This window comes from Ursus maritimus, unplaced genomic scaffold, assembly GCF_017311325.1.
Source record: "Ursus maritimus isolate PB19 unplaced genomic scaffold, ASM1731132v1 scaffold_7, whole genome shotgun sequence".
Taxonomy (NCBI): domain Eukaryota; kingdom Metazoa; phylum Chordata; class Mammalia; order Carnivora; family Ursidae; genus Ursus; species Ursus maritimus.
In genome coordinates this window covers 67,830,640-67,855,242 of record NW_024426885.1, presented here as the reverse complement: position 1 = coordinate 67,855,242, position 24,603 = coordinate 67,830,640, and the positions used below count along the sequence as shown (strand labels likewise).

At 44.3% G+C, this 24,603-nt stretch overlaps 1 protein-coding gene across 1 annotated transcript in view; it reads right to left on the bottom strand.

The window, feature by feature from the left end:
- Window positions 1-9,584: 9,584 nt before the first annotated feature.
- Window positions 9,585-24,603, bottom strand: part of GNPAT (glyceronephosphate O-acyltransferase) — a 39,721-nt gene continuing 24,702 nt past the window's right edge. Inside the window, exons 10-16 of the mRNA XM_008689544.2 lie at window positions 21,931-22,173; window positions 20,465-20,544; window positions 19,470-19,610; window positions 18,342-18,441; window positions 18,166-18,259; window positions 11,185-11,246; window positions 9,585-9,880 (exon numbers count right to left, since the gene is read on the bottom strand). Coding sequence (XP_008687766.1) covers window positions 9,837-9,880; window positions 11,185-11,246; window positions 18,166-18,259; window positions 18,342-18,441; window positions 19,470-19,610; window positions 20,465-20,544; window positions 21,931-22,173 — 764 coding nt within the window. The 3' untranslated portion in view covers window positions 9,585-9,836. The remainder of the gene's footprint in view (window positions 9,881-11,184; window positions 11,247-18,165; window positions 18,260-18,341; window positions 18,442-19,469; window positions 19,611-20,464; window positions 20,545-21,930; window positions 22,174-24,603) is intronic.

Genomic DNA, 24,603 nt, shown 5'->3' with positions numbered 1-24,603 from the left:
GATATTTTTTTAAAAAATTTTTTGTTCATGTGAGAGAGCACGAGCAGGGGGGAGGAACAGAGGGAGAGGGAGATGACAAGCAGACTCCCTGCTGAGGGGAGCCTGATGCAGGGCTCAATTTCGGAACCCCAAAATCATGACCTGAGCCGAAGGCAGATGCTTAGCCAACTGAGCCACCCAGGCGCCCTTCTCACAGGATGTTATAATTTATAACTTCCTTAAAAAAATAAAGTGGCAGATTTGAGTTAATGAGATAGTCAAAACCAGATAATTTCCATTGACACCAATTTGGTTTTGTTTAAAACATTTCACTTAGGGGCGTGTGGCTGACTCAGTCAGTGGAACATGTGACTCTTGATCTCAGGGTTATGAGTTTGAGCCCCACACTGGGTGCAGAGGTTACTTAAAAATAAAATCTTAGAAAAAAAAAACGTTAAATAAAACATTTTCTTTCTTTCTTTCTTTCTTTCTTAAGTAATCTCTGCGCCCAATGTGGGTCTCGAACTCATGATTCCGAGATTAAGCGTTACATGCTCTACGGACTGAGCCAGCCAGGTGCCCTATTAACAACAATTTGTACATTATTGAATTCTTTGTAATTGGTAAAATTAAGTAGTGTCAAACTTGAAGAAATTTCACTGGGCATTAAGATATGTGTAACTTAGCTCCTACAATGAGTGGTCAAGCTTTGAACAGCTGAGTGGGTGTCCTTGAAATAGGAAAGTTGCCAGACAAGAGCTTGCTTTTTAAAGGTCACTCTTGATTAGTTTGGCCTAATATGTTGACTTACTCTCAGATTTATTATCTACTTAGCTTAACACATTAAACAAAATCACATAAACCAAGCCAGTGTTGAAAAGTCTCTAAAATATTTGTGTGTGTCATCTCAGACAGACATGGCTGGTGGGAATTACTGTAAACTGGGGCACTGGCAAGTTGGCAAGACTTAAAACCACAGAATTATGCAAACCCTTTGACCCTACAATCCACTTTTGAAGATTTATCCTGCAAAAAAATATTTGCATACTTCCTAAATTAAATTTACCCATTCAACTGATGTGATTTATGAATAAGTTTTTAAGCACAGTTCTAGTTTCCTGTTTTGCACATAAGCTCATATGTCACACTCAGTTCTGACAAGTAAAACGCTGAACAGACCGAAAAACCAACAAGTCGTCTTGGATCTACAAGAGCTCCAACTGCTCCAAGGTTGGAGAGACCGGCGGGCAAATGCGGGAAGTCCTATTTTAGAGGAGCAGAGGCTCAAGGAGAAACCTCTGCGGAAACCAGGGAGTGGGGGAGCAGTAGAGAAACCTCAATCATAACGGACCAAAGCTGGAGACTCCATGACCACAACTCAGAGTTAAAAACTCCCAGGGGACCCTGTCCTAAGGGGAAATCCCACTATATTGTGAACTAACACCCCCATTCCAGGCTCTCACAGTTAAGTATCGGAGGGAAACCCCTCAGGGTGCCAGCAGGGGGCAGGACAGGGAACATTCTGAAATGCAATAGAGCACTCTGGTTTTCTTAACAAGACCTGCCCCCAGGGGAGACTAGTTAACCTGAGCCTAACCTGCTGGGGTATAACCTGCTGGTGTATTACCAGGGAAAGGGAGAATGCCCAGCCCCAGCCCACTCTAGCCATCCTGTCCGCGCCCCACCCCCCATGCCAAGGAGAAGAAAACAGCCGAGAAACACTTCCGAAATTCACTGAAAGACAGACCTAATCACTAGATGATAGGATTCTGCTCCCCCACACTCACCATCACCTCACTAAAGGACTATTTACAGCAGTTCCTTTTTCCTGGTAACTCCACGTCCAGCTACAAGAAAAAAATTGCAAGACATACCAAAAGGCAAAAACACAATGTGAAGAGACAGAGCGAGCATCAGAACCAGACATGACAGGGATGTTGGAATGATCAGACTGGGAATTGGAAACAACCATGATTAACATGCCAAGGGCTCTAATGGATGAAGTAGACAGGCTGCAAGAACAGACGGGCAATATTAGCGGAGAGATAGAAATCTTAAGAAAGAATTAAAAAGAAAGGCTAGAGGGACTCCTGGGTGGCTCAGTCATTAAGCGTCTGCCTTCGGCTCAGATCATGATCCCGGGGTCCTGGGATTGAGCCCCCCCATCAAGCTTCCTGCACAGCAGGGAATCTGCTTGTCCCTCTCCCTCTCCCCACTGCTTATGTGTGCGCTCTCTCTCAAATAAATAACTAAAATCTTTAAAGAAAAAAAATGCTAGAGATGAAAAAAACAACAAAACAGCAATGAAAACTCACACTGCAATAGAAATGAAGAGTGCCTTTGACGGGCTGCTCAGCAGACTGGACCTGGCCAAGGAAAGAATCTCTGAGCTGGAGGATGTATCAAGAGAATCCTTGAAAACTGCAAAGCAAAAGGAGCAAAGACAAAAAAAAAAAAAACCAAAAAAAAAAAAAAAACCCAAAAAACCACAACCCCCCCCCAAAAAACAACAAAAACAAACAAAACCCCAGAATACCCAAAGACTGAGGAACAACCATAAGAAGTGTAACATATTGTAGGGACGCCCGGGTGGCTCTGTCAGTTGAGCGTCTGACTTCTGATTTTGGCTACAGCCACGATCTCAGGGTCATGAGATCAGCCCCATGTCGGGCTCCACGCTCAGTGGGGAGTCGGCTTGAGAGTCTCTCTCTCCCCTCCACTCCCCCATGCTCTTTCTCTCTCTCTCTCTCTCTCTCTCAAAAAAAAAAAAAAAAAAAAAAAAAAAAAAAAAAGTCCCATGCTGTAATGAGAATACCAGAAGGAGGAAAGAAAGATACAAAAATATTGCAACAGGTTTTACGGAACAGGTCACAGTTTTTTAACAGTGCAGAGGAGACCCCCCAGAGGCCAATACAATGTAACACCACGCAGCTTAACAATGAATGGCCTCTCTAGGTACTGCAGAGGACTAAACTATGCTGTTAGAAGAGGTGGCTGGCTGGCTCAGGTGGGCAGAGCAGGCAACTCTTGATCTTGGGGTTGTGAGTTCAAGCCCCACATTGGGTAGAGAGATTACTTAAAAAAAATAAAATATGTTGTGAAGTGTAAGGCCAAGTGCAGAATAATGATACAGTGTGCTACTTTAGGAGTAAAAAGGAGAAACTATGGCTTTATATTTGCCTAGAAATTCTGAAGGGGTCTGCGCAGCTATAACTGAGTAGATGGAGACAGGCATGGAAACACGCATGGAAACACACTGCAGAGTTTTTTCCATAGTTGTACATACCACCTTCCCAAAACATCAAGTAAGAAAAACATTTTTAAGTATGAGATCTTAGAAATAAGAGCCACTCTTACGATTCTGTGGTATGTCTTTCTAGCACTTTTTTTATACATACCTGTGAGGTCTAAGGATACTTTTTTTTTTCTTTTTTGGAAAGAGAGGGCAGGGGGAGAGGCAGAAGGAGAGAAAGAGGATCTCAAGCAGACTTTCGCACTGAGCATGGAGCCCGACTCAGGGCTCAATCTCACAACCCTGGAATCATGATCTGAGCCGAAATCAAGAGTCAGACGCTTAACCAACTGAGCCACTCAGGTGCCCCTAAGAAGACTTATTTTTAAAGACTTTTATTTTTGAATTTTTTCAACATATAGAGAATAACAGGAATATAAAGAATCCCGTGTCCTCATTGCCCAGCTTCAACAATTGTCAACATTCTGTCATTGTTTCAACCATACCCAACACGTCCACACGCTGCCCATCCCCACTGGGTTAATTATTATTATTACTTACAGTTTTGCTGGAGATAAACTTTACACACACCGTTATGTATAAATCTTAGCTCTAAAATTTTGGAAAACGGATCTATTTATGTAACAACTCCCCAATAAAGATGTCAACCATTTTCATTTTCCCATGTGGTGATGGTATCACCTCTCTTCTGTGTAGCCCTCATTCTTGTTCTTTCCCCTACCTCAAGTTCTTTTTCTGGAAAAGAAAATCACGTTTTCATACCTAATTGAGAGTTGTAACACTTAGACCCTGTCGCCTGGAGCTTGAGGTCTCAGTGAGTTATTTTGAGCGAGCCTTATCAAAGGAGATACCAGGCACATTCCTGCAGCCCTAGACTCGCAGCCCTCGCTATGCTGGGAAGCTGGGAAGGATGCAAGGGGACTGTGGGGTGGGTGGTTCTAGTCTTTCTCTAACAGATGAAACATCCAATCTGAAGTTGGACTGTCCGATATGTAGTCCCTTTGCCACCTGTGGCTGTTTAAATATAGGTTATCAAATAATAATAATAATAATAATAATAATAAAACTCAGTTCCTAGGATATATTAGCCACATTACAAGTGCTAAATAGCCATTTAGGAAATGGGGGTGAGACACCAAAGAAATGGAGAGTAAAGTTTGCAAGATGCAGAACTAAAAAAAAATATTGAGAGAAATCTGGGTGGCTTAGTCGGTTAAGCATCTACCTTTGGCTCAGGTCATGATCCCAGAGCCTCGGATCGAGTCCCACATCGGGCTCTTTGCACAGCAGGGAATCTGTTTCTCCCTCTGCCTGCCTCTTCCCCGGCTGGTGCTCTCTCTCTCTTTGACAGATGAATAAATAAAATCTTAAAATTTTTTTTTATTTTAAAAATGTTGAAATCTTTATCTTTGCCCCAAAAGTACCCTTCTACCATCAATTTCTCCTTGTAAAAAATCCTTCCTTTTTGTGCTTTGTTTTCTTTTTACCTACTGTTTTACCTACTCCCTTGTTATTGGTCCAGTCCTCTGTGTCCTTACTCTCTCCTTTCTCTTGCTCTTTTTTCATTAAATTCTATTTGTTGATGATCAAGAAAATTTTGCTTCCATTTATAGTGGACTAGGTATTTCTGACCGGTCCCTCCCTGAAAACAACTAGAACTATACATAATGCATATGCAAGGAATATATTTGAAGGCTGTAGCATAACAAAAGTACTTATCTGGTGTTTCTCCCTGGTCCTAGCACAAGGCTTCTCAATTCGTGGAATTTTCCCAAAGTGATAGGAGTATCTTTGTTATGTTAATATGGTGACTCCTGGTGGGACACTAGATAGCTCCAGGACTGGTCACCAGCAAACTAACCATGTGACTAGAGATTAGAACTCTCTGCCCTCGCACCCCAAACCCCAGGAGGCAGGGAAACTGGAGATTGTCAATCATATGGCCGGTGATCTTATCAAGTGGGCCTATGGGAAGAAACCTCGATAAAACTGAACAAGGCTCCTGGAGCTTCCTGGTTGGTGGACGTGTGGAGGCACTGGGATAGCACATCCAGACCTCACAGGGACAGACTCCGGTGGTCCTCCATCCCCTCCAGGCCTTGCCTTATGTGTCTCTTTCATTTGGCTGTCCCTGAGTTTTATCTTTTATAATAAAACTGTAAATATAGCCCTTCCTGAGTTCGAGTTATTCTAGCTACATATCAAACCTTGGGGGGGTCATGGGATACCCCAAAATTATAGCTAGATGGGCAGAAGTGAGGGTGGGTTGAAGACAACAAGGACTTGCCGCTAGCACCTGATGTGTGGGCAGTCTTGTGGGTCTGAGCTCCTTAACCACTGGGATCTACATTAAGTCCACTAACTAGTATCGGCATTAGATTGAACCACGGGATACTCGGGTGCCACAGAACGGATGTCAGAACATAAAGGCATTGCAGAGCTAACAAGGGAGTGAAACATTATGGGGCAAAAATCCAGAAGAAGGAAACTCAGTGAGGTGAGCCCAGCGTCTGAAAGTAGCTTTTCCAGGGCATCTGGGTGGCTCAGTCAGTTAAGTGTCTGCCTTCGGCTCAGGTCATGATCCCAGGGTCCTGGGATCCAGTCCCACACTGGGTTCCCCGCTCAGCAGGGAGTCTGCTTCTCCCTTTCCCTCCCGCTCCCACTCATGTGTGCACTCTCTCTCTCTCAAACAAACAAAATCTTCTTAAGTAGCGTTTCCTCGTTTTTCCACTTCACTTCTTGTGAAGTGGCAAAATGAGAAGTGAAGCAGGCTGTCAAAAACACAGGAGAGCCAGGGAGATAAGAATTGGACTTCAGCGCAACTCTGACAAAATCCCATCTAAACTTTGGAATGAAACCCTGAAAGTCCATACCTTATGGATAAAGATGAAATAAAGAGGCCATTAAGAGGATTAAAGCCATCAATTCTGCTGGGTGGACCCATCTTAAACCTTAATGGGATTAAGGGGATCTTAGGTGGGTAGTGCTTCTAGCAGTCTGCCAGGAGCAAATACAAAATCTTTCACCAGGATAATAAAGTTCTCCCAGGCCTCAAACATTCCTTCGTGTTCAATGTTTAGCATGCAAATAAAAATAATGAGCTCAATGAGGAAAAGAGACTATTTGATGAGAACCCAAGAGAAACAATACATAGCAGAAACAGACCAACAGAAGACCCACACTTAAATTTGTTGAAGCCACAGAAAACCAAACATAAAACATTGACAACAAATACATCACCCAAAATTTCAGAAAGTATAGAAAAGAGATCCTAAAGATTTCTGAAAAGGCAAATAGTTTGTGTTCAGGAATCAGAATGCTCTTTTGACTTGAGAAGAATAATAGAAACTAGAATACAATGGAGAAATGCTTTTCAAAGTTCTCAGGGAAAATGATTTCTAACCTTTAGCTCACCCAGCTAAATCATCAGACAACTCAGAGTGGAAAAAAGACATTTTTAAACAGATGAGGTCTAAAACATTAATCCCTCATACAGTGGAAAGACAGGACTTCACTAGAATTGATAAACAATCAAAAAGGAAGAAACGGGACCCAAAGGAGGGGAATCCAACATAGAAAAGTGAAGGGAATTGCCAAGAGAACAGTGATGGGAAATCCCAAGTTGACAGCCATGCAGCAGGCCCAGAGTGGGTTCTAGAAAAAAATGACATTTGAATCTATCAATGGGAGACTTGGACTTCTGTCAGAGTTGGTAATTTCAATTTAGAAAGAAAAAGTAAAGATATGAACAAAGTCAACAAGGCATTTCCTACCCCAAATTGAATGTTCCCGTGCTGGTAGTGGAAGCAGAGATGTAGGGAAAAGTTGTGATTTCTACCATGGCTCAGTGGAACTTGGGAGGTGGCCGGTGTCTGCGGGAGGTACTGAGCCACGCACGGCGGCATAATTCTGTCGGGCTGAGCAGCTGGGCCGAGGCAGGCTCTCAAGGTTGTAGGTCAGGGACACACGCACCTTCGGGCACGGGGACCACCGGGGCGCACCCAACCTCGTCTTCTCTGAGAGGCCAACTAGAGTTTGTCCCCATTAGTCGTGGTAGTAACAGATGACACTTATTGCCAAAGACGGTTTCAAATACTTCACTGACATTCCTATTTCTTTTTTCCTTTGCTATGTAAGCTTTATGCCCAACATGGGGCTTGAACTCAGGACCCCAAGATCAAGAGTCTCGTGCTCTACAGACTGAGCCAGCCACGCACCCGTTGGCATTCCTATTTCTCACAGCCCAAGAGGGATGATCGTCATCCTTATTTTATGGATAAGGAGGCTGCGGCTCCGACTGTAAATCGATCACACGAGAACACAGGGCTAGCACATGGCAGACTTGGAATTCAAGCCCAGTGGGCTCCAGACCTTGCATTTTTAGCTGCTACATTATATTGTGTTTGGATAGGAGACTTTCTTGGAAAGCTACATGCTATGGGCCTTTTTACTTACTTCAAAGCAGTGGCAGCTTCAGACTTTCTAGAATGGCGGGAGTGGAAGGGCTGAGGGCCAGCAGTGCAGTTTAAAGCTCTGGCTGTGTACGGGGGCATGTGTGGGGTAGGGTATGCGGTACATGTTTTGGAAGCACGCCATCATCTAAGATGCTTGGTTAACTTGAGTTACTCGAGACAGAGGTCCGGCTCTCACAGCCGCCTCTGCTCCAAGGCCTCACTCGGTTTTGGCCGCACCCCGGCTTCCTGCCCCTCTACGACTCGCTCGCTTGCTGGCTGTCATGTCAGAGCTGCCAGGAGAGAAGCTGATGGGCACAGGCACCTGGAACTCCAGGCTTTGCCCCCAGACCTGACATGTGTTCAATGCAAGCAAGTCATTTTACCCCTTTATATGCACAGTATGAATGCCACGGAGAAAACCAAATCACCAAAATTGGGATTCTGTCTAAGACCCACCTACTCGGCAAGGACTGGCTCAGGTCCGGGGCTCTCGGCTGCTTTGGACTCACACTCTCTCCCTGGGCGGCAGCAGCTCAGTGCCCCTGTCTAGCTGGCATGCCATGAAATCCTTTGCCAGGGAATGTTGCTTAATTGACTCCTCCACTTAGTGTCAACACTCGTGAATCTCCGGCTTCCCTAACAAGCAGTGCCACGCAGAGGACCCACCCGGCGCCAGTGCACGGGCTAGCGCGGCGGCTCGCCACAGTCTGCCTAAGCAGCAGAACGGCGGGGTCTCTGCAACACCAACGCTCATCCCAGCAATCCTGACACAGGGAGTTCTGGCACCACACGCCGAAACTTTCCAACATTTTTAGAGGCACTTACATTCCAGTTCAAATGTTTTACGAGAGTCCCTAAGCCCTCATTTGTGTTGACTCTATTGCTGTGGACTGACTTGTGGCCCCTCAAATGTTGATCTTCGAGCCCTAACCACCCACCCCCAACATCACTGTGGAGATGGAGCCTTTGGGGAGTAATGGGGGCTCCGTGGAGTAATGAGGGAGCACACAGCAAGATGGTGGCCTCCTCCAAGCCCAGAAAGAGGCCCGAGAGCGAACCCTACCTTGTTGGCACCTTGATCTGGGGACTTGTAGCTTCCGGAACTGCGAGGAAAGAAACTTCTGCTGTGTGCGCCACCCTGTCTGGTGTTGGGTTATGGCGGCCCTAGCAGACTCCTACTCCTGCCCTTCTTTTTAATTTCACTGCCCATGACTCTTGCTTCAGCCATGCTGGTCTTCTGAGGCAGTCCAGAACCAACCCCACTTTTTAAGATTGAGAGAAAGAGCGAGTCAGCACAAGCAGGGGCAGAGGAGGACAAACAGACTCCCTGCTGAGTGGGGAGCTCAGTGCGGGGCTCCATCCCAGGACCCTGGGTTCATGACCTGAGCCGAACTCTGATGCTTACCCGACTGAGCCCCCCAGGCGCCCCGACAGTTTATTTATTTTTCAGTAATCTCTATGCCCAACGTGGGGCTTGAACTCAGGACAGCAAGATCCAGAGTCACGTGCTCTATTGACTAAGCCAGACGCCGCCTCTTCTCCCGAGTTCCTAGGCCCATTTTTTTTTTCTTAAACCTATTCATGCTACATCATGTAACTTCTCTTTATTGCACGAACTTTCTCTAAAGCAGTTTTAGTGATGGGCCCTTGGGTGGCAAACTTTTACATACGCTGGCTAAGTTATGGCACAGCTCTGCCAAACCCGTATTGGTCTGAGGCCACTGGATGCAAGGACAGTCACGAGAAATGGAGCTTGTGCCCTCCCCGGCGGTTTGCTTCTGACACGCGTTCAGTGTCCATGTCACACTGTAATTCACAAGTCGGCATAAAAGTTTAGTACATGTGATAAGAATTTGCAAGTGTTAGTGAAATAGGACTGGGCTTTGTTTTTCCAAACATGTTTCCAAAAGACTGTTTTATTTTAAAACACACACAGAGTTGGACACGAATGCCTTTTTAAGTGTCGTGGTGGAGAGGATCACACAGACTGCTTACACCGGTCACCTCTTCCTCTCTGCCGAGCCCATGGCTCTCCTGTCGTATGAAGCCTGAGCAGATGGCTCTTTTCCTTCATGTTCCTGCCTGTTGGAGTAAGAGTCCTTGGATGACAGCAATTATGTGACCAAATTTCTCGTAACTGTTTGGCAATATTAAAGTTTTGCAGTTGCTGGCTTTCCTACTGGTGTCTTACAACCTAAGAGGGAAAAAAAAAGACAGCCCATAAGATGACCTTGAGTTTGTCCTTCCTCATACAGCTGTTTAAGCCTTGTGTGGTTTCACAGGCTGACAGAACACTGATGGAGACCCCTGCCCCTCCGCAGGGGTAGCAGCAGCAGTCCCCACCCCTCACACCCCCTACAGCCACCGGCAGAGCCAGGATCAGAACCCAGTCTGCTTTTGGGACTTCTGGTCTAGCATGTGCTAATACATTCATTCCCATGTTGTATTTGCCACCTGTGATTAAGAAATCAATTCCATCATCCTCACAGAATAAGGGTTTTGGGGATTGTTTCAGCTACATGCCCCTCTTACCAAACTCCAGATCGAGTTTCAAGGGTACATATTCTGAGATTTCAGACATAAGATAAACAGAAGACTGGGATTTCAACCTTCGTATTTTCTTCAACAAGAAACTAGTATTTCCACCTTCCCTACTGATGTCAACCATTCCTTTGCCTTCTACCCTTTTTCTTCAACCACTTTCTTTTACCATATGGTTTCCCCTCATCCCACCGGACATCTCCCTGAAGCTCTTCCACACAGGTCTGACAAATGTACTGAATTAGGATCAGGTACGAGAGACCTATTTATAAGAATATCCATTCAACAATGTAGTGCTTATTCAATATATCAACAGGTAAGTTGTTATTTTTTTTTCCAAACACTGACACCCTCCCTTTCTAAAACCACCCCATCATTCCCAAGAGAAATGTTCATTACTTCCTCTGACCTCTTAGATCTCTTTCCTTATACCCACACTCTTGACTCTCTTCATACTGCAAACGAATGACCCTGCCTTTCTGAGCTGGACTATCTGCTGATAAGCTGAAGGACTGTTCTCCCAAGGGTATGCTATCAGCCCCAATTCTGAGCTCAGAAAGTCTATATGCTGTGAACACTAATCCCAACCCTTTGCCAGGGAAAGAAGGGATCCAAGAGTAGAGAGGAAGAGAATAAAGCCAAGGACTCAGATAACAGGTATTTTCTCCACGTCCACCAAGACTGGATGTGAAGGGTCCAGATCTCAGACCCTAATTAGTTATGCTAGACACTGATAATTATGTAGAAGACTGACCATGTTCTGCTGGTTGTGTTTTCTCTGCACTTTCTCCTTACCTTCCTGGAGCAAAACCTAGATGATATAAATAGTCCTGTTGATATTAAAACTCTGTTGTTCATTCTGATAAAAGTATTTGGTGCCATAACATACTTTCTTGTGTTACTATATGTGATAAACACAACGTGAAAACGCATCACATGCCACTAAACTGTACTTACCGAGCATTTCTTCTAATTTTGTCATGGCAGGTTCGTTCACATTAAATACACTGTCATTATTTCTAGGAAAAAAAGCAAAAAGTTCTTATTACATAAACTTAGGTAGGGGAAGTCGATGTTCATTATACAGTAAGACTACTCTTCTTTTTTAAAAAGATTTTATTTATTTGACACAGAGAGAGAGAGAGCACAAGCAGGGGGAGCGGCAGGTAGAGGGAGAAGCAGCCTCCCTGATGAGCAAGAAGCTGGATGTGGGATTTGATCCCAGGGCTCGGGGATCATGACCTGAGCTGACGGCAGACGCTTCACCGACTGAGCCACCCAGGTGTCCCAAGACTACTTTTCTTTTCAAGTTTGTTTGTTTTGCAATCTCTACACCCAACATGGGACTTGAACTCATGACCCCAAGATCAAGAGTCGCAGGTTCTACCAACTGAGCGAGCCAGGTGCTCCAAGACTACTTCTCAATAGTCTTCCTCAAGGTCAACTCTTTATTTATTCTGTTATGTTAGCCACCATATAGTACATCATTAGTTTTTGATGTAGTGTTTCAGGATTCATTGTTTGCATGTAACACCCAGTGCTCCATGCAATACGTGCCCTCCTTAATACCCACCCCTGGGCTAACCCATCCCCCCTTCCCCCTCCCCTCTGAAACCCTCAGTTTGTTTCCCAGAGTCCAGTCTCTCATTGTTCGTCTCCCCGTCTGATTTCCACCCCCTTCATTTTTCCCTTCCTTCTCCTAATGTCCTCCATGCTATTCCTTATGTTCCACATATAAGTGAAACCATATAATTGTCTTTCTCTGCTTGACTTATTTCACTTAGCATAATTTCCTCCGGTCCCATCCATGTTGATGCAAATGTTGGGTAATCATTCTTTCCGATGGCTGAGTAATATTCCATTGTATATATGGACCACATCTTCTTTATCCATTCATCTGTTGAAGGGCATCTCGGCTCCTTCCACAGTTTGGCTATTGTGGACAGTGCCGCTATTAACATTGGGGTGCACGTGACTCTTCTTTTTACGACATCTGTATCTTTAGGGTAAATACCCAGTAGTGCAATTGCTGGGTCATAGGGTAGCTCTATTTTTAATTTTTTGAGGAACCTCCACACTGTTTTCCAGAGTGGCTGTACCAGCTTGCATTCCCACCAACAGTGTAAGAGGGATCCCTTTTCTCCACATCCTTGCCAACATTTGTCGTTTCCTGGCTTATCACTTTTTGCCATTCTAACTGGTGTAGGATGGTATCTCAATGTGGTTTAGATTTGAATTTCCCTGATGGCTAATGATGTTGACCATTTTTTCATGTGTCTGTTAGCCGTTCGTATGTATTCCTTGGAGAAGTGTCTGTCCATGTCTTCTGCCCATTTTTTGACTGGGTTATTTGTTTTTTGGGTGTTGAGTTTGAGAAGTTCTTTATAGATCTTAGATTACCAGCCCTTTATCTGAAGTGTCATTTGCAAATATCTTCTCCCATTCCATGGGTTGCCTCTTTGTTTTGTTGACTGTTTCCTTTGCTGTGCAGAAGCTTTTTATCTTGATGAAATCCCAAAAATTCATTTTTGCTTTTGTTTCCCTTGCCTTTGGAGATGTGTCTTGAAAGAAGTTGCTGTGGCCGATGTTGAAGAGGTTACTGCCTATGTTCTCCTCTAGGATTTGGATGGATTCCTGTTTCACATTGAAGTCTTTCATCCATTTAGAGTTTATCTTTATGTATGGTGTGAGAGAATGGTTGGGTTTCATTCTTCTATATATAGCCATCCAATTTTCCCAGCACCATTTACTGAAGAGACTGTCTTTTTCCCATTGTATATGTTTTCCTGCTTTGTCGAAGATTAGTTGACCATAGAGCTGAGGGTCCATATCTGGGCACTCTATTCTGTTCCATTGGTCTATGTGTCTGTTTTTGTGCCAGTACCACTCTGTCTTGGTGAGCAGAGCTTTGTAATATAGCTTGAAATCAGGCAACGTGATGCCCCCAGCTTTTTCTTTTTCAACATTTCCTTGGTGATTCGGGGTCTTTTCTGGTTCCATACAAATTTTAGGATTGTTTGATCCAGCACTTTGAAAAATGCCACTTGTATTTTGATTGGGATGGTGCTAAAAGTACAGATTGGTCTGGGCAGCACAGACATTTTAACAATGTTTACTCTTCTGATCCATGAGCATGGAATGTTTTTCCATCTTTTTGTGTCTTCTTCAATTTCTTTCATAAGTGTTCTGTAGTTTCTAGAGTATAGATCCTTTACCTGCCTCTTTGGTTAGGTTTATCCCAGGGTATCTTATGGTTTTGGGTGCTATTGAAAATGGAATTGATTCCCTAATTTCTCTTTCTACAGTTACACTGTTCGTGTATAGAAATGCAACGATTTCTGTGCATTGATTTTGTGTCCTGTCACATTACTGAATTGCTATATGGGTTCTAGTAATTTGGGAGTGGAGTCTTTTGGGTTTTCCACATAAAGTATCATGTCATCTGCGAAGAGAGAGAATTTGACTTTTTCTTTGCTAATTTGAATACCTTTCATTTCTTTTTGTTGTCTGATTGCTGATGCTAGGACTTCTAGTACTATGTTGAACAACAGTGGCAGAAGTGGGCAACCTTGTCGTGTTCCTGATCTTAAGGGAAAAGCTCTTTTCCCCATTGAGAATGATATTTGCTGTGGGCTTTCCACAGATGGTTTTTATGAAATTGAGGAATGTTTCCTCTATCCCTACACTCTGAAGAGTTTTAATCAGGAAAGGATGCTGTATTTTGTCAAATGCTTTTTTTCTGCATCAGTTGAGTGGATCATATGGTTCTTGTCTCTTCTCTTATTAACGTGTTCTGTCATACTGATTGATTTGCGAATGTTGAACCACCCTTGGATCCCAGGAATAAATCCCACCTGGTCGTGATAAGGATGATAATGTACTGTTGGATCCTATTAGCTAGGATCTTGTTGAGAATTTTGACATCCATATTCATCAGGGATACTGATCTGTAATTCTCCTTTTTGATGGGGTCTTTGCCTGGTTTTGGGATCAAGGTAATACTGGCCTCAGAGAATGAGTTTGGAAGTTTTCCTTCTGTTTCGATTTTTTGAAACAGCTTCAGGAGAATAGGTCTTATTTCTTGTTTGAATGTTTGGTAGAGTTCCCCTGGGAATCCATCAGGCTCTGGACTCTTGTTTTTTGGGAGGTTTTTGATCACTGCTTTAATTTTGTTACTGGTTATTGGTTTATTCAGATTGTCAATTTCTTCCTGGTTCAGTCTTGATAGTTTATGGGTTTCCAGGAAGGCATCCATTTTTTCCAGGTTCCTTAACTCATTGGCATATAGTTGTTTATAATAATTTCTAATAATTGGTTCTATTTCCTTGGTGTTAGTCGTGATCTCTCCCCTTTCATTCATAATTTTACTAATTTGGGTCCTTTCTCTTTTCTTTTGGATAAGTCTGGCCAGTGGTTTACTGATCTATCTTATTAATTCTTTCAAAGAATCAGCTTCTAGTTTCATTGATCTGCTCTACTGTATTTCTGGTTTCTAATTCATTGATCTCTCCTCTAATCTTATTTCTCTTCTCCTGCTTGGCTTAGGCTTTATTTGTTGTTCTTTCTCCAGTTCTTTAAGGTGTAAAGTTAGTTTGCGTATTCGGGATTTTTCTATTCTTTTGAGTGAGGCTTGGATAGCTATGCGTTTCCCCCTCAGGACCACTTTTGCAGTATCCCACAGGTTTTAGACCGATGTGTTTTCATTCTCATTGGTTTCCATAAATTGTTTAAGCTCTTCTTTGACTTCCTGGTTGATCCAAACATTCTTAAGCAGGATGGTCTTTAGCTTCCAAGTGTTTGAATTTCTTCCAATTTTTTTCTGTGATTGAGTTCCAGTTTCAAAGCATTGTGATCTGAGAATATGCAGGGAATAATCTCAATCTTTTGGTATCAGTTGAGACCTGATTTGTGACCCACTATGTGGTATATTCTGGAGAAAGTTCCACATGTGTTCAAGAAGAATGAGTATTCTGTTGTTTAAGGGTGGAATGTTCTGTATATACCTATGAAGTCCATCTGGTCCAGTGTGTCATTCAGAGCTCTTGTGTCTTTGTTGATTCTCTGCTTAGATGATCTGTCTATTGCTGAGAGTGGAGTGTTGAGGTCTTCTATTAACATATTATTATCAAGATGTTTCTTTATTTTGGTTAACAGTTGGCTTATGTAGTTGGCTGCTCCCATGTTGGGGGCATATATATTTACAATTGTTAAATCCTCTTGTTTGATAGGCCCTTTAGGAATGATATAGTATCCTTCTGTATCTCTTAACTATAGTCTTTAGCTTAAAATCTTATTTGTCTGATATGAGAATTGTTACCACAGGTTTCTTTTGAGGTCCGTTGGCATGAAAAATGGTTCTCCATCCCCTCACTTTCAGTCCGGATGTATCTTTAGGTTCAAAATGAGTCTTTTGTAGACAGCATATGGATGGGTCATGTTTTTTTATCCAATCTGCAACCCTGTGCCGTTTCATGGGAGCATTTAGGCCATTCACATTGAGTGATTATTGAAAGATATGATTTTATTATCATCATGTTGCCTGTGAAGTCCTTGTTTCTACAGATTGTCTCTGTAAATTTCTAGTCCCTATCACTCTTGGGGTCTTTCTCCTTTTATAGAACCCCCCTAATATTTCTTGCAGGGCTGGCTTGATGGTCACATATTCTTTCTGTTTTTGCCGGTCTTGGAAGCTCCTTGTCTCTCCATCCATTCTGAATGACAGCCTTGCTGGATACAGTATCCTTGGCTGCATGTTCTTCTCGTTTAGTAACCTGAATATGTCTTGCCAGCCCTTTCTGGCCTGCCAGGTCTCAGTGGACAGGTCTGATGTTATTCTGATGTTCCTCCCTCTGTACGTAAGAAATCTCCTCCCCCTCGCCGCTTTTAAGATTGTTTCCTTGGATCTAAGATTTGCGAATTGTACAATTATACGTCAGGGTGTCAGTCTGTTCTCATTGATCTTGGGAGGGGTCCTTTCTGCCTCTTGGACACAAATGTTTGTTTCCTTCCCCAGATTAGGGACGTTCTCAGCTACGATTTGCTCAAATATATCTTCTAGACCTCTCTCTCTCTACCCCCTCAGGGATCCCAATAATTCTGATATTGGAACGTTTCATTGAGTCATTAATCTCTCTCGGTTTGATCCCTTGGGCTTTAATCTGTTTTTCCCATGCTGCCTCGGTTTCCTTTTCTATCATCTTATCCTCTAGCTCACTAATTCGTTCTTCTGCCTCGTTTACCCTGGCAGTCAAGAGTATCCAGTTTAGACTGCATTTCATTCATAGCATTTTTAAGTTCGGCCAGATTCGTTCTCATTTTAGCCTTTAGAGATTCTATATTGTCGTTAATATTTTTCTCAAGCCTAGATCTTGACTTCATGTTACTCTGAAGTCTATTTCTGACATCTTGGTTATATCCATATCCATTAGTTCTATGGTAGAGGCGACGGTCTCTGATTCTTTCCTTTGTTGGGGGGGTTCCTCTTCTTAGTCTTCTGTTGGGGGTGTTTGAGGGAATGTACAGAGTTCAAATCACAGACCACGACCCAAGCAAGATGCACCTGTTTTATAGGGACCTTAGGGTTGTTGGTTTCTTGTTCTTCCAGCCTGTCTTCTGGGGGAGGGAGGCCTGCCATGCTGTTACTCAGGTAACCCTGTTTGGGCAGAGCTGTCCTGCCCCTGTGTGTGTGGGGGGGAAATGGGTTCAGTGAAAACTGGTTTTTTGGGGCTTTTGTTCTCTGGTAGCTTTCTCTGATGGCTTTCTGCGTCTCTTCTGAGAGTCAGAGCAGAAGTAACCACATCCAAACCTCTGTCTCAGAACAGAGAGATTGCAGTCTGTTCTTCACTCTCTCTCCAGGACACACTGTCTCCGTTTCTGTCTGTGCTGCTAAAAACCGCAGTCTCCTGGGTTGTGTGCCCCACAGCAGCACTCCCAGATGTCGCTCCGGGGCTGGCACATCTCTGCACTTTGTGCTTCTAAAACCGCAAGCCACCCCCGGTTCTCACACGTGCACCCGTAGCTCCAGGTTTCTGTCTGGGGGGCTGCACTAAAGTCCTTTCCCACCGCTACCGGTCTGCGAGCCTGTGCCTGGTTCCCAGCTCAGGAGGCTTCGCGCTCTGGCGTTATCTCACCTTCCTGGCACAAGTTTATGAAGGCTCCCTCCCTCTTCTGTTTATCTTCTGATATCTGCCCACAGAATCACAGCTGCCCGCTTCATAGCTCAAGACCAATGGCGGGAGATATTCTGTTTGTAGAGATCCAGATATATCTTCTTACATCTCAGGCAGATTTCATGGGTGTTCAGAATGGTTTGGTAGATATCCAGCTTAATTCAGGATACTGGTTGATACAGGGTTCCCTACTCCTCCGCCATCTTTTTTCCTCCTCAAGACCAAGTCTTTAAGTAATTGACAAGCCCATTGCTCCTGCCCTGCTTGCTGGCTTCATGCTTCCTCCTTCTGATGACATAAGAGACATACTACCAGACTCTGCCCACGAAGCTTGGTCACTCTTACATTCATTCACTCAGAAGAGGAAACAGCTAACTATCTGCACGTACACATATGTGTGTCTTTATGTATTATACATGTTTGTGTGTGTGTGTGTACATAAGTATATATACTTACGTAAGTGTATATATATATATACACACTTATATACACACACACACTCTACTTCACTTCCCAAAAATCTTTAAAATTCACCTATACATTCCAATATTAGATCAAGGCCAAAATGCTGGCCTAAAATACTTTCTTTGCTTCAATACCATCTTTATTTGTAACTACATAAAATTTGCACAGTAACTCATACTGACATAACTCATCGGGAGATGGATGAATGAAGCATGGTATCCTGTTTCAAGCGCTTTGTCTGCATTCTGTGCTCAGCGGCCGTTAGCAGGCACTGCCCCTCCAGCCCCGCGCACACAGTACTTACACTTTCTTCTTCTCTACCACACCTAGCCTCACAAAAGCTGCTAAGGCATTTTTCTGTACATCGCAAGACAAGACATCGTAACACTGCGAGGCACCTATGACAGAGGGAGAAAGAGTTAGTGGACTTCTTTTTGTTCTTAACTGCAAGAAGTCACCACCCACAGAAGTGTGACTAACCTTGATCAAGAAGCTGACTGGTGAATTTTCGAACTCCAGCCAAGTACTGTTTCTCAGTGAAGTCGTCTTCTTCTTCATTCAAGAGGTATTTGCAAATTATCTGATTTTAACAGAAAGAGTGTGGGGAACAGAAAGAGAAAAAGGTAGCCAAATACAATGCAGAAGCGACTGATGTGACCTGGTCCCCCTTGACAGAAAGCTACGGTATGTCAGAGCAGAATAAAGACTCTCCAAAGTTTGAGCACAGAAAAGCTACAGAATTCTTAGGAGGTCTCGCTGGAGCTTGTATCACTGCTTATAATTAGAAATAGAGTCTGAAATAGTACTGACATTTATTAAAATACGCTTTCTCACTTTAACGGGTTGCAAGTTGAGTGAATTACCATCAGCTTAACAGATCTTATGCTGACGCTCAGGAAGAGAGGGGCCAGATTTTGTGTAACTGCTTTTTCCCTAAAAACACCTAATAGTTTGTTAGGCCCCCAAATGCTTGATGACTTGTACTGCAGAAAGGTGCTTAGGGGCAGAAGTAGCATTTCTCAGATACCCACTCAGTGCTGGACTAGGCACAGTGTCTCTGTCATCGGTCAGAGCAGCCCTGCCAGGACGCCGGTCCTGGGGGCTGCTAACCAGTGCTCAGAGCCAGAGTCCTCTTCTGGCAAATACATACAGCCCCTCTGAGGGGCACATTCCTGCTGGGCATCTCTGCCACACCCTCTCTGTTTAACCACTCCTTAGAGCTCTGACAAACTCTTTCAGATACTTGCACTTGAACCTCTTCTTCCCCTTCTGTTAATTAGCTTTTAGTGATTTAAAATCACTGACATTATGTATCATTCCAATCTTGCATTTCCCGAGTGCCCGCAATGTGTCAAACGCCGAGCTATGAGAAAAGCCGTAAGGTACAGTATGATGGCGCTTGGTTCTGGGCATCCTGAAGCTGTTACCCTCTGGGGTCTGTAAGGGCCCCCTTTGCGGGAACAAGATCTTCACCTGAGAGGTGACTCTTTCACCCTATTGAGCAATCTCTCTAGTTCTGCCATTCACCTGGGGAAGACACTTGACCTCCGAACCAGAAGCAAGCACAGGGTGGGAGGATGAAGGAGAACTTGCAAAAGAGTTACATACCTGATAACATTCCACAAAAGGTTTAAAGAGACCTATTAAAAATTCTAACACGGTATTTCCTTTCTCTGTAACTAGGATGTCCCTTGTCGTCACTTGTATTGTCTCATTTTTACAGAGCAGGTAACAGCCTTCTTCAAAGTCCTGGGAAGGGAGGGGAGAAGATAGGGTGCACCCACTAATTTAGGTTAATGGGTACGCTGCTGGTCTCAGGAACAGCAGCCATGTGCCCTCAGAATGAGAGAACACTAGCCAATTCCACAACGCTTCTAAAAGGTTCTGTTGTTAGCAGCCAGAGAAGCATGTGTTCCAACACTCAAAATGTTGAACCCCAAATACAGCAAACACACAAAGGATTCAAGAGCCTTAGAAATAATGACCTGGGTGATGACTTTCTCACTTTGCACAGCCGCGTTCCTTAAATTTAAATAGGAAGTGCATAAAACAGGTCCTAAAACTATGTGGAATTATGCTTATACTCAAAAAAACTGCCGACCTCATTCTCAACGGAGTAACACCTGGGCTCCTAGGCACAGCATACAGAAACCTGACCACCTTCCGTCTATCCTGGTACACCCCCCCCCCCGCCCCAGCAAGCCGGCGGTCCAGCTCTGGGGGCCTGATCCATCACGAGCTGTCTACGCCATCAGGCAAGACCACTGCTCTCTAATCTCAAAGCAAAAGGCCCAACACATTCCAACATGTTGTTAACAGGAAAATGTGTACCGGTTGGCAAATTTTTAACAAAACAGTACTGATTTATTCACAGTGGCTCCAGGTTTAAAGAATGACTCTCTTCTCACCAAATAATCCCTACGTTACTGATTAAACTTGACCAAGAATCAAAATAGAGCTCATCGAACTGCGAGTGTCCAAGAGTCTCGTATTTCTGCTGCATGTAGCCTTGAAGAAAGGGAAGTCACACGCGTGAATCCAACCCTACACTTCCAGAACTCTCACTGTGAACACACCTGTGCTCTTTGGCTGTAAAGATTTACCTTTAGTGCGTTTCCTGGAAGGAAGATGAACTCATCTGAAAAAACAGTGAGCAGGAAGCGAAAGCAACTGTAGACATCCTCTGGAAATAAATCAATTACATCCAATTACAACACTGGTTTTTAAACTTTTAGGAAGTACAAGAAGGCCACGACTGTCCAAAACGCGTCACTCCAAAGGCATATTACTCCATGCCAGGGATGAGAACTCAGGCCCCCAAAGGAAGCTATTTGGCAATCCAAATTTTACCTAAGAGCAAACTACAGTTTAGCAGTGCCGACGGTTGCATCTGAATCACAACCAGGCCTCTACCCAGTCAGTGTGCTGCTGAGCGAGACGCTACACTTCTTAGAAGCTAGGATGCTTCACGTTCCCTGCCCACAGCTCCCTAGTAGAGAAGGAAAGGAATGAATTACTTCGATCCCTTCTCTAGTCCTACTTCCTGTTGTCTTTACCATATCTTTAGCACTAGAATATACCAGCACACAACAGAAAATACTGTCTCGTTCTCCAGACACACAGGTCTCCCTTGCCCATCGACTACAGAGGTGTCTTCATTTTTCTGACATTTTCTGCTATGAACTTTCTCATTCAAAGAATCTACAGACGTGTGGACGTGAAGCACTGCCTCCAATTTCTGGGTGGTCCCAACACTCAAGAAGACCACGCGTGTACCCCTTAGTTGTGAACGAACTCCGAGATGAGAAACCTCAGAACTAAGACCAAGATTTGAGTTTTCTGTGTCTTGAACTAAACTGACTTCTCCGGGCCCATCTCCTCATTCACAAATGAGGGCCTGGACATAGGACCTGAGGTTCCTTCCAAGGCTAAAGGTCTAAGTCTGACTTTTCCTTAGGATTATCTATGGAGCTCTGAAAAACAAAACCAAGAACATCAGTGTCTGGTCCACACTCTGGACCAACTGAATCAACATTTGGGGTGGGGCTCACCCTCCAGTAACTCCAGTGGAGCCTGGGTAGAACAGCCCTCACCCTGACAACAGCTTCCTGGGAACAAAACAGTGTTATTCATTGTTCCACTCTTCACCGCCACTAGAACATGACTGTGTCCCTAGCAGGCACTCTGACACTGCTGGACTGTTTACCCACCCCGCCTGCTTCTGCCACATAAAGGAGAAAGGGCCGCAGGCCAGGAGATGGAGAACTGTGCTCTAGTCCCAGACCCTTGCTTAGGACATTACGTAACTTCCTAGGCCTCCCTTTCCTTATTTATAAAAGGAGAGGTTTAGGTTAATTTCTTAGGTCCCTTCCCATTCCCAAATTTGAAGCAGACAGCCATGTACTGGGGGCACAAACCTAACTTCTTCAGAGTGGACAGGCCCCATTCTTTGCTGCTGTCTGGGCTCCACACATGTGGCTGAGCATTATAAGGCATCAAATGTTGCTCTCTATACGGAACTGAATGGCCAGTCTCTTCCAAAATTCCAGACCACATTCCCGTGAGTTACCTTTCCGGAACCCGGGGGCCATCTGCAGTGCCATAGCTATTAAGGAAGGACGGACGAAAACGTTGAGCAACTGGTTCCTATAAGCCGAGCACATGAGGAGGGTGATATGCTGGAAAATGAGTCCATCAACCACTTCGGAGTCTCCGGAGTCCACATTCAGAACCACCTGGTCTTTGACGAGGCTGGCGATGTTGGAGTGCAGGAGGATGTTGGACTGGATAACTTCTTCAGCACGTTCATTATCTACACACAGAGTCAGCTCACTCAGGCGGACGGCACAGAAATGGGACCGGTCTCTGCAGGGAATCTTAGGCCTGGTGTCCAGCAATGCTAGTGAGCTGGCAGATTCCCTGTCAAGTGCCAGGGTCTAGCTCTGGGCTCTACCAACTGAAGTAATGATGCCCTATGGGAAGATATATTTTTTCTGTTTTTTTTTTTAAAGTAATGATGCCCTATGGGAAGTAATGATGCCCTATGGGAAGATATATTTTTTCTGTTTTTTTTTTAAAGTAATCTCTGTGCCCAATGTGGGGCTCAAACTGATGACCCTGAGATAATGCTCTTCCAACTGAGCCAGCCAGGCGCCCCTGTGAAAGAGACTTTATAAAAGTACTATCAACTGTCTCTCTAAAGACATTTAATGCACTTTCTTATCTATCCTTCATTTGTCAGCCATTCTGAAGTATATATGAATTCCCACTCTGAAAACCAACACTTCCTCAGGAACCATGTGTATCCGAAGTATTGCAATAGCAAGTTACAGGACAAGAAAATCATATACATGTGAATTTAACAATACTAAGACAAGAAGGCTCATGATTAAAACATGCTTCACAGCATTGTCCACAATAGCTAAATTGTGGAAGGAGCCGAGATGCCCTTCAACAGATGACTGGATTAAGATGTGGTCCATATATACAATGGAATATTACTCAGCCATCAGAAAGAACGATTATCCAACATTTGCAGCAACATGGACCGGACTGGAGGAGATTATGCTAAGTGAAATAAGTCAAGCAGAGAAAGACAATTATCATATGGTTTCACTCATTTATGGAACGTAAGGAATAGCAGGGAGATCGGTAGGAGGAGGAAGGGAAGAATGAAGGGGGGGCAAACAGAAGGGGGGATAAACCATGAGAGACTATGGACTCTGGGAAACAAACCAAGGGCTTCAGAGGGGAGGGAAGTGGGGGATTGGGATAGGCCGGTGATGGGTATTAAGGGCACATACTGCATGGTGCACTGGGTATTGTACGCAAATAATGTATCATAGAACACTACATCAAAAACTAAGGATATACTGTATGGTGACTAACATAACATAATAAAAAGTTATTGTTAAAATAAAAACATACTTCATTCACTTACACACACACACTCTCTCTCTCTCTCTCTCCTTGCTTAGACCAATTAATTCCAACACTGCAAGAATATTGCTTTGCAACTTTGCTGGTGAACAAGGGCGACCCAAGAGGCGCTCCCCCAGCACCAGGCTTCCCTGAGCACAGAGGGATGCTGAGGAGATTTTCTGGTTTTCCCACATCAGAGAAAACTAAACAACTGGGCCCAGGACAGATCCTGGTAACTCACTACACTGACGCTACACTAGCCTGGACATAGCCAAGGAGTTAGAACTACAGAGGCATAATGAAGACATGGTGACATTTAACGTTCTTGACAAGGGAGATCATTTTACTGCTACCCTGGGCCCAAGCGCTGGCTGCCGGGCTCCAGTAACCAGGTGCACCGCTCCACGTGGGCAACGAGGGCTGCCAATAATTCTGGGAGGGGGCAACGAAGGGCTGTGGCTTTCCTTCTGGGCTCACATGCCTTGTGAGCTTGCTTAAGGTCATGATATAATCTGTGATACATGTTATATACATAACAGAACATGGTATGGCATGAAGACACATTTACTGTAAAGAGCTCTAGCTATGAAAACGCTTGGAAGTATGGGATAAGCCAAGTAAAGAAGAAAAAAGGAACTGGATTTGGAAAAGTACTGAATCACTTTCCACGATTCTGTTACTTAGATACCAACAGGCTCTCTCCCCAGGATCACTGGAGTTATTTTAATTGCCAAACAGAGACTCTTAGCGGTGAACTGGCCACCTATTTATCCCACCTTGGAAAAGCAAAACGCGTAGAAAGAGGTGCCTGTGTTCTTACATGCTCCTGGGCCAACAGGAGTTAGCACTGTAACTATTCTCTTCTCAGGATTTTCCACCTGAATCACACTCAACATGTCCTTTGCCTCCCACGAGACTGAAAATACTGGGACACGTGTCAGATTCATCTTCATTTCCCTATTGATGACCACCATCCAATTCGATAGCCCCTTCCTCTAGCAGCTCTGCCTAAACATCTCGTAGCTCCTCCCTGACTCTGCCACGGCCTCCAGTCCAGGCTCCTGCCCTTCTCACTGAGGCCGAGCGGCCTTCTGGCCCATCTCCCTGCCTCCGATACCCTCTCCCAGCTCTGGCCCATCTTTTAAAACTGACAGGGGCTGTTTTCTGTGGTTGTTTTCAGTCATGCTTCCCTGCTTAAAATCTGCTCCTACGTTAGCAATCCCTCGCCCGCTCATCTTCCTGAACGGCTCCTACCTTTCCATCAAGATGGAACTTGACGTCAAAAGTCACTTCTATGAAACCCTCCTGAGCAGGGGCCCTT